At 43.6% G+C, this 16,648-nt stretch overlaps 1 protein-coding gene across 2 annotated transcripts in view; it reads left to right on the top strand.

The window, feature by feature from the left end:
- The first annotated feature begins 11,343 nt into the window (after window positions 1-11,343).
- The window catches only part of znrf3 (zinc and ring finger 3), an 84,387-nt gene continuing 79,082 nt past the window's right edge, over window positions 11,344-16,648 (top strand). For both annotated transcript variants that reach the window (XM_072432425.1, XM_072432424.1), the window contains exon 1: window positions 11,344-11,625. In XM_072432425.1, coding sequence (XP_072288526.1) covers window positions 11,395-11,625 — 231 coding nt within the window. In that variant the 5' untranslated portion in view covers window positions 11,344-11,394. The remainder of the gene's footprint in view (window positions 11,626-16,648) is intronic.

The raw sequence follows: 16,648 nt of genomic DNA, 5'->3' as shown, positions 1-16,648 counted from the left end.
AAATACACCTTTTCAGTTGGCTGCCAGCTGCCATTGTTGTTGTTGTTGTTATTGTTGTTGTTGTTGTTTTTGTTGTTTTATGGCGGTTGGCATCCAAGTGTTGCATTACCGCCAAACTTTATTTATTGAAAGCAACACAACAACAACAACAACAACAACAACAACAACAGCAACAGCAACAACATTCAAAGTATTTAATATAGAACGTATTTAAAAGTATGAGTTATTTTGTAGAATTATCGAGGTAGTTACGAGGTAGTTACTATAGGTTACCATGGTGACATGGTCATGCTTTGTGTCATCACAAGAGAGTACTACTGGACTAGACTACAGTCTGTTTGTTTGATCACATACGACCGAGCAGACAAAGTGTTGTTGTTGTTGTTGTTGTTGTTGTGTTACCTTTAATGGCGGTTGGGAGCCAACTGAAAAGAAGAGAGAGAAGAGAGAAAAAGCGATCAAACTCAAACCATACATAAAGAGACTTAGTTACTTTATAACTAAGTTGAAATGGAAAACAGGATCCCTGTTAACCAACCTGCCGTCCACCGAGAGCTGAACTACAATGTAGGAGATTACCATCAGCCAGGCGGAATGCAGTATGCAGGACAACCCGGAAATAGGTTCAATGATCGTGTCATGACACCGCAGCACATTTTTGGACCTGGTGGAGATGGTTTATCCAACGAATATCCTCCCATTCTCGAACATATTATCTGGATTACCCCGGCTTTTCTTGTCCGTGGTTCTCCACCAATCCCCGTCCAGAATGAGGAGTACTGGTTTTTAGACTCCGACTCTGAGGAGGAGACTGATGAAGACCTGGAGGAGAACAATAGTTTTATACACTCCGACTCTGAGGAGGAACAAGAGGAGGGGACTGATGAAGACCTGGAGGAGGACCAAGAGGAGGAGACTGATGAAGACCCGGTGTTGAACAACAGGTTTATACACTCGGACTCAGAGGAGGACCAAATGGAGAAGACTGACGAAGATCTGGAGGAGGACCAAGAGGAGGCGACTGATGAAGACCTGGAGGAGGACCAAAAGGAGGCGACTGATGAAGACCTGGAGGAGGACCAAGAAGAGGAGACTGATGAAGACCCGGTGTTGAACAACAGCTTTATATACTCTGACTGGGAGAAGGATCAAGAGGAGGAGATTGACGAAGACCTGAAGGAGGACCAAGAGGAGGAGACTGATGAAGACCCGATGTGGAACAACAGGTTTATACACTCGGACACAGAGGAGGACCAAGAGGAGGAGACGGCTGAAGACCCGGTGTGGAACAACAGGTGGATACAATCGGACACAGAGGAGGACCAAGAGGAGGAGACGGATGAAGACCCAGTGTTGAACAACAGCTTTATACACTACGACTGGGAGAAGGACCAAGAGGAGGAAACCGATGAAGACCTGAAGGAGGACCAAGAGGAGGAGACTGATGCAGACCCGTTGTGGAACAACAGGTTTATACACTCTGACTCAGAGGAGGACCAAGAGGAGAAGACTGACGAAGACCAAGAGAAGGACCAAGATGAGGAGACTGATGAAGGCCCGGTGTCGAACAACAGCTTTATACACTTCTACTGGGAGGAGGGCCAAGAGGAGGAGACCGACGAAGACCTGGAGGAGGACCAAGAGGAGGAGGACCAAGAGGAGGAGACTGATGAAGACCTGGCGGAGAACAGGTTTATACTCTCTGACTCTGAGGAGGACCAAAAGGAGGAGACTGATAGACACCTGATGGAGAACAACAGGTTTATGCACTCTGACTCTGAGGAGGACCAAGAGAAGGTGACCGATGTAGACCTGGAGGGGGACCAAGAGGAAGACACTGATGAAGACCTGGTGGGGAATAATAGGTTTATACACTCAAACTCTGAGGAGGACCTGGAAGTGGACTACTGGTTTATCTCAACATGCAGACTTAGAAGAGAAGTAAGGAGGACGAGGAGGTTGACGATGACGAGGATGATGACATATGTGTTTAGGGGTGAATGTGAGATTTAGGGATTGTGTTGTTATCGGTCGTATTAAATGTAAGGCTTGCTTTGTGCTGCTCTTGCTTCCATCAATGCAATGATTTACAATTAGGAAATGATGGGATCGCAGTGGCTATGAGAAAAACTGTTTACGGAGCAAATAGATGTTGTAGTAGAAGTGAATTGTCTGTGTGTCTATGTCTGTGTTAACCCTGCAATGAGCTGGCCCCATCCTTCAATGCCGCTGGGGCAGGTTGAACATACACACACAGGCTGGTCAGGAGCTCAGTCACAAAGAGGTGTCAATCTCAATGTATTCTCACATTGTAATAAATAAATACATTCTCCAAATATGTCCATATATTTAACAACAGTGTTTGTCATTTGGTGGGACATAAACACAATATTCAGATTCAGATGTGAAGGAATACATTTCTATATGTCATAAATGAGCTTTCAATTAATTAGAAGTGTCATGTAACCGACCTGTCTGCACTAACCTTTGGATAGGGCTGGCTACTCTGTTCTAACAACTTTTGCATGCACATCACCAGCATTAGCACATGCTTAACCCACAACTCAATCATGTAAATAGAGTACAGATAATTCAGTTTAAAGTTATAACGTAACATGTTTCTATATTGACCCAAACATCTATAATGGTTCTGGAGATTCATGCCGTTATCAGCTGCAGACAAAGTGCATTTACTTTCAACAAGTTAGTTTTAGCATTAAGGTTACTTCTACTTCATTTTCCCTTTCTGACCAACAAACTAAAACAAAAAAGGTAGACAAGACAAGTTTATTTGTAGAGCACAATTCCTACTCAGTTCAAAGTGCTTCACACAACTGGAAAAACATCAACAAAATACAGAAATCACATCATATGCACAGCTAAACAAAACAGTATTTTAGCTTAGATTTGAACATTGTCAGAGTAGAAGTCCGTCTCACATCTTAAGGAAGAATGTTCCAGATTTTAGCTGCATAAAACTGAAACGCAGATTCCCCATGTTTTGTCCTGACTCTGGGACCAGCAGGAGGCCAGTCCATGTTTAGTCCTGACTCTGGCACCAGCAGGAGGCCGGTCCATGTTTAGTCCTGACTCTGGCACCAGCAGGAGGCCGGTCCATGTTTAGTCCTGACTCTGGCACCAGCAGGAGGCCGGTCCATGTTTAGTCCTGACTCTGGCACCAGCAGGAGGCTGGTCCATGTTTAGACCTGACTCTGGAACCAGCAGGAGGCCGATCCATGTTTAGTCCTGACTCTGGCACCAGCAGGAGGCGGGTCCATGTTTAGTCCTGACTCTGGCACCAGCAGGAGGCCGGTCCATGTTTAGTCCTGACTCTGGGCACCAGCAGGAGGCCGGTCCATGTTTAGTCCTGACTCTGGCACAAGCAGGAGGCTGGTCCATGTTTAGACCTGACTCTGGCACCAGCAGGAGGCCGATCCATGTTTAGTCCTGACTCTGGGCACCTGCAGGAGGCCGGTCCATGTTTAGACCTGACTCTGGGCACCAGCAGGAGGCCGATCCATGTTTAGTCCTGACTCTGGGCACCTGCAGGAGGCCGATCCATGTTTAGTCCTGACTCTGGTCACCTGCAGGAGGCCGATCCATGTTTAGTCCTGACTCTGGGCACCAGCAGGAGGCCGGTCCCTGAGGTCCTCAGAGTCCGAGATGGTTCATATGGCACTAACATGTCCGAGATGTATTTTGGTGTTAGGCCATGGAGAGACTTTTACACAAGCAGAGCTGCTTTAAAGTCTCTTTTCTGATCCACAGGAGCCAGTGCAGAGACCTGAGAACAGGACTAATGTGATGGTACTTCCAGTGAGCAGGCCGCTACATTAAACTACTGGAGATAAATGCATGGATAAGTCTCTCCAAGTCTGGTTTAAATACTATACTTTTCATTTTGGCAATGTTTTTAGATGGTAAAAGCCGCTGATTTGACGTGGCTGTTAAAGTTCAAGTCAGAGTCCATATACCTCCAGATTTCTAACTTGATTGGACGTTTTAGAGCGAGACTCTGGAGTAGACTGTTAACACTTACTGTTTGTTTCTGCATCCACACACTGATCTGTTGGATGCAGTGACCTCCATATTAATTAGTGAAACATATATCTGAATGTGCATAATTGTGACAGGACACATGTAGAGCAAGCACCATTGGGGCACCCCACCGGTCAGGGGAATGTGGTTTGAGACACAGTTATTAATTTCAACAAAGTACTTCCTGTCTTCCAGGTAGGATTTTAACCAGTTTAGGGCAGTGCCAGTGATGCCCACCCAGTCCTCTAGTCTCTGTAAGAGGATCCCATGATCGACAGTGTCAAAAGCAGCACTCGGATCTAACAGAATTAAGACTGTGTTCAGTGTTCAGGCGGATGTCATTTGTCACCTTGAAAAGAGCAGACTCATTGCTGTGATGAGGTTTAAAACATTGTTGTACATGTACAACTTCTCTCTGGAAATCTATTTTTGAACCTAGAGCTTTTGACATTTTTGTGCCCTGACAGAATCATCATTTCTCCACGGCGCCTTCTGCTCATTTTTAACCATTTTAGTCTTCATAGGGGAAATGGCGTCCAGGACATTCAAAACACTAGATGTAACAACAAATCATCGACATTGGAACATTTTTACCTCTGCTGTCATTTATGTGTCTCCTCTGAACAACTGCAGGACCAGTCAATGGTTTGGGTCAAATAGGTGAAAGAAGACACAGAAAGGATCAGACGTCAACGCTGGAGCACCTCACTTCTTTCTATAAATTAGTTAATTTTGTTTATTCCACCAAAGAGCTAAAACATGGAACTTACCATTATTTGAAAGGGAGTAGTTAAGAAGATTTGTGTCTATTGATCTGATTGATGTCGTCTTGGATTTCTCTGACTTTGAGACAAATCTTTGGATATTTCCAGTAAACAGATTATATGTACTTGAGACTAAATAGCCTGAAAAAGAATCCCTCTTTTCGTCTCTGAACTCGCTCCATCCTGATCTTCCTCTCCCCTGGGAATACCTGTTGTTGCCTCAGACGTACGGGTGCCTGCTTTCAAAAGACTTCTGTCTCCTTTTCTCACTCCCCCTTTTCTTGTGCCCCTCCTGTTTCCCCCGTTCCTTGCGGCCGCAACTCTAAACCTGTACAGAACCAAATACCTCCCTCTGGTCAGGGGTGCACTTCAAAGTCGACTTTCTCTCCTCCAGCCACATCTGAGGGTGCTGTCCGATAACCACCGTCCTCTGACTTCAGGGATGAAAAAAAAGCTCAATATTTGTTGCAAAATCAATAAATTATGATGGGATGTTTTTCCAATTTTAATAAATTCTTAATAAACTTAATTAATAAGAATGTATATATCTTCATTAATAAAAGGGCCAACTATGGTCAAGAAAAAAATATTACATAAAAATAAATACATAGCATATACTTCCCCCTGTAATTTAGGTAAATCTTGCAGAGCTCTGGACAGACTAAAGCTTATGGGCTGTATTTTGCCCCCGGCCATAGCATTAACTTGGGTGTTGAGGAGCTAATTTCTTGATCTATGTGCAATTGCTGACAGCGCAGGGCAGGGAATTATAAACAAGAGGTATGATTATGCCCAAAAATGAGGCAGACTGAAACTAAATGAGGGCGTGGTGTGGTGCAATCTGTGATAAGCCAGAATCGTAACTAAAAAACAAGTGCACGAGTCGTGTTACTATCCCCGTATGGACAAGACAATGATAATAAAACATTTCTTTGCCTGAATATGAGGCCATTACTGCAAACATCGCACACACAGGTGGTGCGTTTGAATGCCACAGTTGTCAGTCATCAGTATCTCTGCAGCAGTTGTGCAGTGAATATAGGAGAGTAGTTACCTCAAGAAATTATTGGTCGACTAAGACATTTCCTATCAACCGATATGTCGACTAAAAGCGGGCGTGGCAAAAGCTATCCAACCTTTGAAGTATCTCCATATATCTAACCTAAACTGCACTCAAAACAAGTGCAACAATTTATTGAAAAGTTCTAGTAAACAGTGTATTTATCTGTGAGTTAGATTAAACTGATGATTCACTCAGTTAATGGAAATTAAATGATTAGTCGAATAATGAAATATTTGATCGACTAAGACACCAATGACGACTAAGGGATTAGAGGAGAGCAATTCAATTTAACAGACTAGAGGCAAAACTTCATTTTATTTTAACTAAATCTCTCAACTTTTCATGTGGAAACAACAAAATTGTCCAATCTACTCCTAGAGATATTTTTATTATTTCATTGAATTGGATTTTTATCCTATTATCTATTTTTAAGTTCAAAGTTTTCTTAAAATCCATCCCATAAGGAGACAGAGTAGACTAAAGTAGTTAAAGTAGCATCTACACACACCAAACTTGACTTAACATGATTTTAACAGAATGTACATAAGGATATATATAATATAAAGCCAGATTTATTCAAGTTGAAGTAAAAAATATAGGAAGAATTTCAATTTTCAGTCAGATCTAGTCAAAATCCCCTCTGTACATTTTTAGTAACTAATATGTTAGCAAAAGGGTGCACGGTGGCCTCACCTCCCAATAAGGAGATTATGGGTTCGATTCCCGGGTCAAACCATTATCACATCATGATCTCTGGGTGGAGTCTGCATGTCCAGCCTGTGTTACCGTGGGTAACTCTAAATATGCCCCTCTAGGTAATAAATGTGAAAGTGAATTGTTGTCTGTGTGTCTCTGTCTCTGTTTTAACCCTGCGATGAGCTGGCCCCTGTCCAGGGTGTGCCCCACCTAAGGCCCAAAGTAACTGGGATAGGCTCCAGTCACCCACGACCCCGAACGGGAACAAGCGGTAGAAAATGAATGAATGAATGAATGTCAGTAAAATGAACCAAGAGATTTTTTTTCCCATTTTTCAGATTTAAATGTTCCTATGTGCAATTTTGCTCATTTCTATATGCAAACATTAAATTATTACATTATCATTTTTTCAAGTTTCAAATTGATACTTTTAATTCAAATATTTTTTCTCATTCACCTGCGGTGTCTCACCTTAAAGCTGCGATGTGTAACATTTGACCCAATAAATGAACTAAAATACAAGCCGTATTTCTTAACATTTCCTGAAAACTGACAAAAAAAAAAGCCTGAAGATGGGTCGCCACTGGGTCGCCACTTTCTTGTCTCCACGATGTTCCTGTTTTAGTTTATGGCACTGACAATAGGTTACTATTTATTCAAAAACATTTCCGTCCATCTCATTTTGATGAAAGTACCATGAGTAGTGGAGCACACATTTGTTCTGGTATGTTTGTTTTAAGTGTTTTGCAACATTTGCTCTTTTAAAATAGGGGCACATAACTTGAGATGTTACGCAGCATGGCTTTAAATACTGGGAAGAAGGAGAACTTAATTTCTCATTTGATCCATTAGACTGCACCACTGTCAGGAGCAAAAGGGAACCGCAATGACTTTCTTAGAACTGGGGAACATTAATATTTCCTTTTTGCTGAGGAATGTTCAGACATACTTTATCATTGATAAAACATTCAATAGACAGAAGGTATTTATATTTGTTTGTGATTTGGAAATGTGTCTTGTCAATGTCAAAATGAAAGGCCTGTCTTTTATTCCTCCATGATATTTCTCCTTTGCTTTTTCATGAGTTTCCAACTGGAGCTTGAGTTTGAGGGATGACATCATTCCAAACATGCAACACGGTTGCACACTGCTGGGAGCCTGGGAGTCAGGGTAGCCCCATACTGTGTCATCATAGGGAAAGCATCTCCAACAATCCGGGGTTCTAAGGGGCCCCTAATTGCTTTTTGTAATCATATGCCACAGTAATTCTGTCCTCTGAATGTAAATGGGCCCAACCCCTCCCCTTCTCATAAACTCTTTCTTCATTAAAACATACGTCAGCACAGTGCCAACAAAGGAACTTCAACCCACTGAGTACACATAGTGCCACTCTCGACAAACACACTCAAATACCATGTTCCCTTTGGATATTATTAGCAACCTTTTAGCTACTGGAGATTCCAGATTTGAGGTTTGAGTCAATCAAGGACAAATGGTCAGGCTGAAAGTGTAGCTGCAGCTGTGGGTTGGCATTAGGATTTGCTTAGAAACATCAATTTGGTATATGAGAATATCAAGTATAACATATATATCACATATTATATATTATATATAGCAATATTATGGCATCAATCCATATCTATAATACAGTACACCAAATTATTCAAATTATTTCGCATAACCATTATGCATTAATAAAGGATTATCTTATCTTATCTTATTATTGGAGGATTTAAAAGAGGATTTTAGTTTGAGTTCAGCCTGCAGCATGAATTACAGTACAAGGGGAAAATGATGAGGATTTGAGGTGTTCACACTTTTTCACCATGGGCCATAGTTTGGACACCACTGATTTATATCTGGACAAAGTATGCTAAATCAACTTTGTTGTGCTTTTATTGGGCTTTTAAGCTTGAAACAGTGTATCTTCATCATTAGTTTTCTCAAAGTTGAATTTAGATTGATCCATGCATGTTTGAGTAATCCTGCATTGTCCAGTAACAGAGGCTCAAGAGCTTAGAACATTTTATGAGAATCTGCAGCTTGTTACAGTGAAATGTAACTGAAGAGGCAGGGCTTATTAGTTCTGCAGTTTTGAACAGGAAATCAATGGAATTGCTTCTAATAATAAGATGTTAACAATGAACAAAATGTAAAAGGATGATCTATTTGTTATTGAAGTTCAATATGATCTACCTGAATAAAACATTATGTCTCCTTTAAAATAAAATGGCTCGGCACAATATGCAGCCTTTTCAATAATAAGTAAAAATATTCATATAATATAAAAAATAAGCACCTCAATACAAAAAACACTAATCTATAAATAATCATATTAGAATCGATGACAAGTATAGAACCATTTTAGTTCCTGTATCAGCTGAATCTTGTCAAAACCACAGTGGAGACCATGGAGAATAAAGTGCTTCAAGAAGATCCACAGCTGGTGTCCACATGGGGCACAGGGCCAGGAATGAAGAACCGGTCAGGAAGAAGAGCACATAAGATCTACACATTTTTAAAGCCTTTTGAGGCACAACTGTGGTGTTGAAACTAAGAGCTGCCAGCAGAGGGCACTCACAAAACAGTTTAAAGCGCTATTTGTGAGGATTACTCATTTTTAGTTTCATTAAGGGGGTTTTAACTCAAACGTTTCTGCTCCAATTATTGTTGTATACTAAACTAGCCATTTAAGACTAGGAATTTTGGAAAATTGTTTTAATGTATGCAAAATACAATAAGCTTTAAAATGTGTTTGGCGGATAGAAATGTTCGTTATTATCATTATTATTTCATAAATCATAAACAATAAAGCTCATAAAATAAAACACAGACAACACTGGACAAAGTATCTAATCAGAGGGAATTCAGGAATAACCAAACGAAATAGCAGTGGTCAAGTCGAGATGAAAAATAAAGTTATATTTAATTGTGTAACTTAAATTTCAAGACCTGCCAAGCCATAACATCCATTGAGCTATAATGCCTCGTTAACGGTATAGTTTTATGTTGTGGGAATGTGTGGTTGTCACATAAGACAGATCTAGAACATGTGGAGTGAATAAAGGTTCATAGAATGACGCACAGTGTGATTAGTAACTGAGTGTCCTGCTGGAGGTGCTGAGGATCTCTCAAAGCTTTTCTCTCTGGATGAGTCCAACACATGTGGACCATTCTTTTGATTTGCATTCATGGCCCACAATGTGTTCACAGTTGGTTTTCATAATCGTGCTGCCATACACAGCTGACTGCATGATGCACTGAGGGCTTTTTGACACCCATTGAACTTCAGGGTTTCTTTTACAGATCAAATCCATTTATTTCTCTCAAAAACCTTGTGTTCGTCAAATGGAGTGGTTGTGTTATTCTGTATGTATTATATGGTTCAATAAAGCAATTCATTTTTCGAGCTCTGCACAGATATACACACTTTTTCAACATGTGTAGCTTTTGAGAGGAATCATAAAGCGCTGTGAAAGCTTGTCAGGTCTGAGTCTATGATGCCGTTTAGAAAAGTAAAGAGTGAATCGAGATTCATCTGTCTGAAAGATATATTTATCTATTCAAATCATCCAACCGAGATGTCACATTTTTCAGATTTTTGGGTCTAACCATTAGAGCTTGGAAAAATAAACATAAATATAACCATTCACAAATTGCATACAATTGCAATTTGTGAATTGTCCAATATGTAGCCCAGTTACTGTATGTAGTATAGGTTCTTGCACTTTGAATGTTGTCAGATATGCATTTAAATGTGATCTAAATGTGAGTTTATGCTATGTGAATGTGCCATTGTTAAATTGTTAAACATGTTTTGCATGTCGCATGGCTAATGTAGCATATTTAAATGTAATACTGTTGTAATCACCTATTCGATGACAAATCATATGTTGCAGTGTAATGTGTGAGATGTTAATGAGAATGATTACAGCCTACAGCAGTTGTTCAGGGGGGAAAAAACTGTAAATACTGCTATAATGAAAATGGCTCATAAGTATCACAGTATGGAGCAATGTGCCCAGTAAGCAAATGCTAAAAAGCACCTCATGCACAATATCAAATACATTCAGCTTTAGTAGTAAACAGTTGAACACCTCGTACGGGCTTTAGGTTAAACAGTGGAGTGTCCTGAAGAGGGTAGTGTTTGTTTTAAGGTGGTATTGCGGCTACGCGCAGGTACAAGCGAGGGAAGAGCCTCGCGCGCGTCACGTGACCGCCGCGGCTTGATGATCAACTCCACGAATGCGAGCAAACTTCACTATTTTGTCTCTTTCACCCCAGCAATAAATCTGTTGGCGGCGGCTCGGCGCTGTCCGCGGTGCCTCCTTAACTGAGTGCTGGTGCTTCAGAGAGGGGAGTGCAAAGGAGAGGGTCACAGAGATTGGTGGGTGGGGATAGAACCCTTTTGGAAGAGGGAGAGAAAGAAAAAACTAGAAGAAAAAAAAGAAGAAAAAAAAAGAGAAAAAAATCACGTGTTTGCAGATCAAAGGAGATCCGCTTTGTAGAGACAGAGGAGGGGGGTGAGAAAGGGAGCGAGGGAACGAGAAAGGGAGCGAGGGAGCGAGAGAGAGAGAGAGAGAGAGAGAGAGAGAGAGAGAGAGAGGCAGCGTTTGCGAGCGGAGTAATTGACAAGGCTCGCGCGGTGGTGAAATAAACACGCTTCAGACCCGCGCGCGCGCTTTACGGCACAGCTACTGCGCTTTCGGGACGCGACGGACGCGATACCACCCCCCCACCCCCCACCCCCCGCCAACATTACCGCCCGGACCCCCGCGCACCATTGATCCCGTGTGAAATTATGTCCCGTTCGGCGCAGATCCAGCCGGCAAGATGATGACTCTACCGCGGAGAGGCTTGGATCGCGTAGCCGACTCGCTGCTCCTGGTGTCCCTGGTGCTCGCCTCCGCGCTCAGCGGCGCCCGCTCCAAGGATACCGCGTTCGTCGAGGTGGTCCTCTTCGAGTCCAGTCCCAATGGAGACTATACAACCTACACGACGGGCTTGCAGGGGCGCTTCTCCCGAGCCGGAGCGACGATCAGCGCGGAGGGGGAGATCGTCCAAGTACGTGCAACTACCGTCTTCTTCTTCTTCTTCTTCTTCTTCTTCTTCTTCTTCTTCTTCTTCTTCTTCTTCTTCTTCTTCTTCTTCTTCTTCTTCTAAGCGGCATCGGCGCGTTCCGCTCCCGTAGCTGACCGCGCGGCTAAGCTCTGGGTAAAACTTTTCCCCTGCTTCTGCCCCGCGTCGCGTCGGGAGGCTGACAGAAATTGCGTGGCGGCTCGTACGCGTGAGGATGGTCTCCGCGGGCACAAGATGGCTCCTATCTAGTGGAATTCTCATTCACAGGAGAAACACGGTCCCGCGGGGTCGTTGCGTTTTGGGCGCACGGGCTCGGGGGGCGAAAGTTTTGCAACTTGCAAGCGCCCACTGGGTTCCACGCGCGTGCGTTTCTGCGGGGAGGGTGTGTGTGTGTGTGTGTGTGTGTGTGTGTGGGGGGGGGGGGGGGGGGGGGAGTTTGCGTGAACTTTGACGTAGCATGTTGCTCGCGGTAATGCTAGACGCGATACGATGCCGCGTCCCCCCCGCGTGCGTGTTGTTCGTAGGTGCGGTCAAGACGCGTCTGGACCGCTATCGGGAGTTGGGCTTTATTGAACGGAGCAGCGTGAGAACTAACCGCACGTCCCGCCGCTGTCCCGCTGTCCCGTGGCTTTCCCAAACGTCTGGACAAGCTTCTAAACGCGTTAGAGCTGCGCGTGCAGAATGGATTTCCCCTTTGTTTTCTTCCCATGGTGGAAAATATGAAGTTTTGGATCTTCTATATTGCACAAAACCTTTGCAAATGTTTCAATGTAGTGACCACAAGTGTTTCAGTGTAGTGACCACAAGTGTGCAGTGTAGTGACCACAAGTGTTTCAGTGTAGTGACCAAAAGTGTGCAGTGTAGTGACCACAAGTGTGCAGTGTAGTGACCACAAGTGTGCAACAAGTGTGCAGTGTAGTGACCACAAGTGTTTCAGTGTAGTGACCACAAGTGTGCAGTGTAGTGACCACAAGTGTGCAACAAGTGTGCAGTGTAGTGACCACAAGTGTGCAACAAGTGTGCAGTGTAGTGACCACAAGTGTTTCAGTGTAGTGACCACAAGTGTGCAGTGTAGTGACCACAAGTGTGCAACAAGTGTGCAGTGTAGTGACCACAAGTGTTTCAGTGTAGTGACCACAAGTGTGCAGTGTAGTGACCACAAGTGTTTCAGTGTAGTGACCAAAAGTGTGCAGTGTAGTGACCACAAGTGTGCAGTGTAGTGACCACAAGTGTGCAACAAGTGTGCAGTGTAGTGACCACAAGTGTTTCAGTGTAGTGACCACAAGTGTGCAGTGTAGTGACCACAAGTGTGCAACAAGTGTGCAGTGTAGTGACCACAAGTGTGCAACAAGTGTGCAGTGTAGTGACCACAAGTGTTTCAGTGTAGTGACCACAAGTGTGCAGTGTAGTGACCACAAGTGTGCAACAAGTGTGCAGTGTAGTGACCACAAGTGTTTCAGTGTAGTGACCACAAGTGTTTCAGTGTAGTGACCACAAGTGTGCAGTGTAGTGACCACAAGTGTGCAACAAGTGTGCAGTGTAGTGACCACAAGTGTTTCAGTGTAGTGACCACAAGTGTGCAGTGTAGTGACCACAAGTGTGCAACAAGTGTGCAGTGTAGTGACCACAAGTGTTTCAGTGTAGTGACCACAAGTGTGCAGTGTAGTGACCACAAGTGTTTCAGTGTAGTGACCACAAGTGTGCAGTGTAGTGACCACAAGTGTGCAACAAGTGTGCAGTGTAGTGACCACAAGTGTTTCAGTGTAGTGACCACAAGTGTGCAGTGTAGTGACCACAAGTGTGCAGTGTAGTGACCACAAGTGTGCAACAAGTGTGCAGTGTAGTGACCACAAGTGTTTCAGTGTAGTGACCAAAAGTGTGCAGTGTAGTGACCACAAGTGTGCAGTGTAGTGACCACAAGTGTGCAACAAGTGTGCAGTGTAGTGACCACAAGTGTTTCAGTGTAGTGACCACAAGTGTGCAGTGTAGTGACCACAAGTGTGCAACAAGTGTGCAGTGTAGTGACCACAAGTGTGCAACAAGTGTGCAGTGTAGTGACCACAAGTGTTTCAGTGTAGTGACCACAAGTGTGCAGTGTAGTGACCACAAGTGTGCAACAAGTGTGCAGTGTAGTGACCACAAGTGTTTCAGTGTAGTGACCACAAGTGTGCAGTGTAGTGACCACAAGTGTTTCAGTGTAGTGACCAAAAGTGTGCAGTGTAGTGACCACAAGTGTGCAGTGTAGTGACCACAAGTGTGCAACAAGTGTGCAGTGTAGTGACCACAAGTGTTTCAGTGTAGTGACCACAAGTGTGCAGTGTAGTGACCACAAGTGTGCAACAAGTGTGCAGTGTAGTGACCACAAGTGTGCAACAAGTGTGCAGTGTAGTGACCACAAGTGTTTCAGTGTAGTGACCACAAGTGTGCAGTGTAGTGACCACAAGTGTGCAACAAGTGTGCAGTGTAGTGACCACAAGTGTTTCAGTGTAGTGACCACAAGTGTTTCAGTGTAGTGACCACAAGTGTGCAGTGTAGTGACCACAAGTGTGCAACAAGTGTGCAGTGTAGTGACCACAAGTGTTTCAGTGTAGTGACCACAAGTGTGCAGTGTAGTGACCACAAGTGTGCAACAAGTGTGCAGTGTAGTGACCACAAGTGTTTCAGTGTAGTGACCACAAGTGTGCAGTGTAGTGACCACAAGTGTTTCAGTGTAGTGACCACAAGTGTGCAGTGTAGTGACCACAAGTGTGCAACAAGTGTGCAGTGTAGTGACCACAAGTGTTTCAGTGTAGTGACCACAAGTGTGCAGTGTAGTGACCACAAGTGTGCAGTGTAGTGACCACAAGTGTGCAACAAGTGTGCAGTGTAGTGACCACAAGTGTTTCAGTGTAGTGACCACAAGTGTGCAGTGTAGTGACCACAAGTGTTTCAGTGTAGTGACCACAAGTGTTTCAGTGTAGTGACCACAAGTGTGCAACAAGTGTGCAGTGTAGTGACCACAAGTGTGCAGTGTAGTGACCGCAAGTGTGCAACAAGTGTGCAGTGTAGTGACCACAAGTGTGCAACAAGTGTGCAGTGTAGTGACCACAAGTGTGCAACAAGTGTGCAGTGTAGTGACCACAAGTGTGCAGTGTAGTGGCCACAAGTGTGCAGTGTAGTAGTGTGCAGTGTAGTGACCACAAGTGTGCAGTGCAGTGACCACAAGTGTGCAGTGTAGTGACCACAAGTGTGCAGTGTAGTGGCCACAAGTGTGCAGTGTAGTAGTGTGCAGTGTAGTGACCACAAGTGTGCAGTGCAGTGACCACAAGTGTGCAGTGTAGTGACCACAAGTGTGCAGTGTAGTAGTGTGCAGTGTAATGACCAAAAGTGTGCAGTGTAGTAGTGTGCAGTGTAGTGACCACAAGTGTGCAGTGTAGTGACCACAAGTGTGCAGTGCAGTGACCACAAGTGTGCAGTGCAGTGACCACAAGTGTGCAGTGTAGTGACCACAAGTGTTTCAGTGTAGTGACCACAAGTGTGCAGTGTAGTAGTGTGCAGTGTAGTGACCACAAGTGTGCAGTGCAGTGACCACAAGTGTGCAGTGTAGTGACAAGTGTGCAGTGTAGTAGTGTGCAGTGTAGTGACCACAAGTGTGCAGTGTAGTGACCACAAGTGTGCAGTGTAGTAGTGTGCAGTGTAGTGACCACAAGTGTGCAGTGTAGTGACAAGTGTGCAGTGCAGTGACCAGTTTTCATGCCTCAGTTTGTCTTTCCATGTATTAGGATAAAGTTTGAGCATGTGCTGGGTTTCAGATGACATCACAATGTACCATAGGCCAATCATATTTAATACAGATGGGGTTATGTTGTTTGTATGCAGATTTTAGTTGTGATATAGCGAGCAGTAAAATCTAGTGCGTAAGTGAAACGATCAGGTTCAACATTGTTCTCTTGCCCTGCATCATGTGTCAGTACGACCACATATCACTTTATAGTATCTGAAAACCACCAGTAACACATTTGCAAACCTAACATAACAGTAATAACTTCACATAACTTATGCACCAATGTTTTCGCAATATGTTGATTTGCACTCAATTTTAAACGTGGTTCCTGGTGGTCATAATCCATAGTCACATAACTAGTATATAGCTTACAAGTGTGTGGTGTGCTTTGTTGAGCGTTTGACGTATTCTGACCTTTTAAAAAGCAAAAAAAGGACAGTACACAAGGGAATGGAGGAGAGAGTGTGTGATCAGCCTCATCATGCAAAGATGGAGAAGCTCATTTGCAAATGCACGTCAAAACAACTCATTTATACCAGTATATCGCTTGTTATTGTAGTTTTTATCATCCCAGTAGGGAAATTCGCTCTCTGCACATGATATCCATCAATCGGTGCCTCAGGGAAACTTGTCAGGAGCAGGATCAATCTTAAGCCAGGATCTTTTGGCCAGGATCACCTAGATGGAAGATTCATAGCACAAAAGGCCTTCTTGCTTGTGACAATGCTAAATGTCTCTACTGTCTATCTATAACAATGCCATATTTTCTAGTAAAGTTCACAGAATTCTTAGAACGTCTTTTCATTCCATGTTGGCACTTTTTTTCCACTCAAAATGTTGCGGTGCACTTAGAACAAAAGGGGCATCACAGAAGGGATACTCAGCTACTATGTTTGGCGCCACACGCTAACCACACAGAAATGTCGGACCTCAGCTTTACGTCGCGAACCACATCTATTTAAGCTTGCTTTTTTTGTTGCTAACATTGCCAGTTTGTCCCAGCATGGAACCGTGCCCGCTGTTTATCCAAAGTTATGACATCTAAAACTGACAATGTGTGACAACCATCCGCGATCGCTGTATAATTTTAAGCCACTATCAAATTCCCCCACTTGCGTATTCTATACTCGTGAAATAACATTGCAGTAACGTGTTGGGAAATGGTTGTGGTGTTGTAATAAGGGTAGCATTACGCTGGAAGCAGTTTCAACACAAATATTTAGGTTCCTGTGAAGTCGGTTGTCC

The sequence above is a fragment of the Eucyclogobius newberryi genome, unplaced genomic scaffold, assembly GCF_026437365.1.
Source record: "Eucyclogobius newberryi isolate DKJ021-1_F unplaced genomic scaffold, fEucNew1.0.hap1 SCAF_6, whole genome shotgun sequence".
In the NCBI taxonomy this organism is placed as follows: domain Eukaryota; kingdom Metazoa; phylum Chordata; class Actinopteri; order Gobiiformes; family Gobiidae; genus Eucyclogobius; species Eucyclogobius newberryi.
The sequence above is the reverse complement of the archived record's forward strand: the minus strand, read 5'-3'. Positions and strand labels throughout refer to the sequence as shown.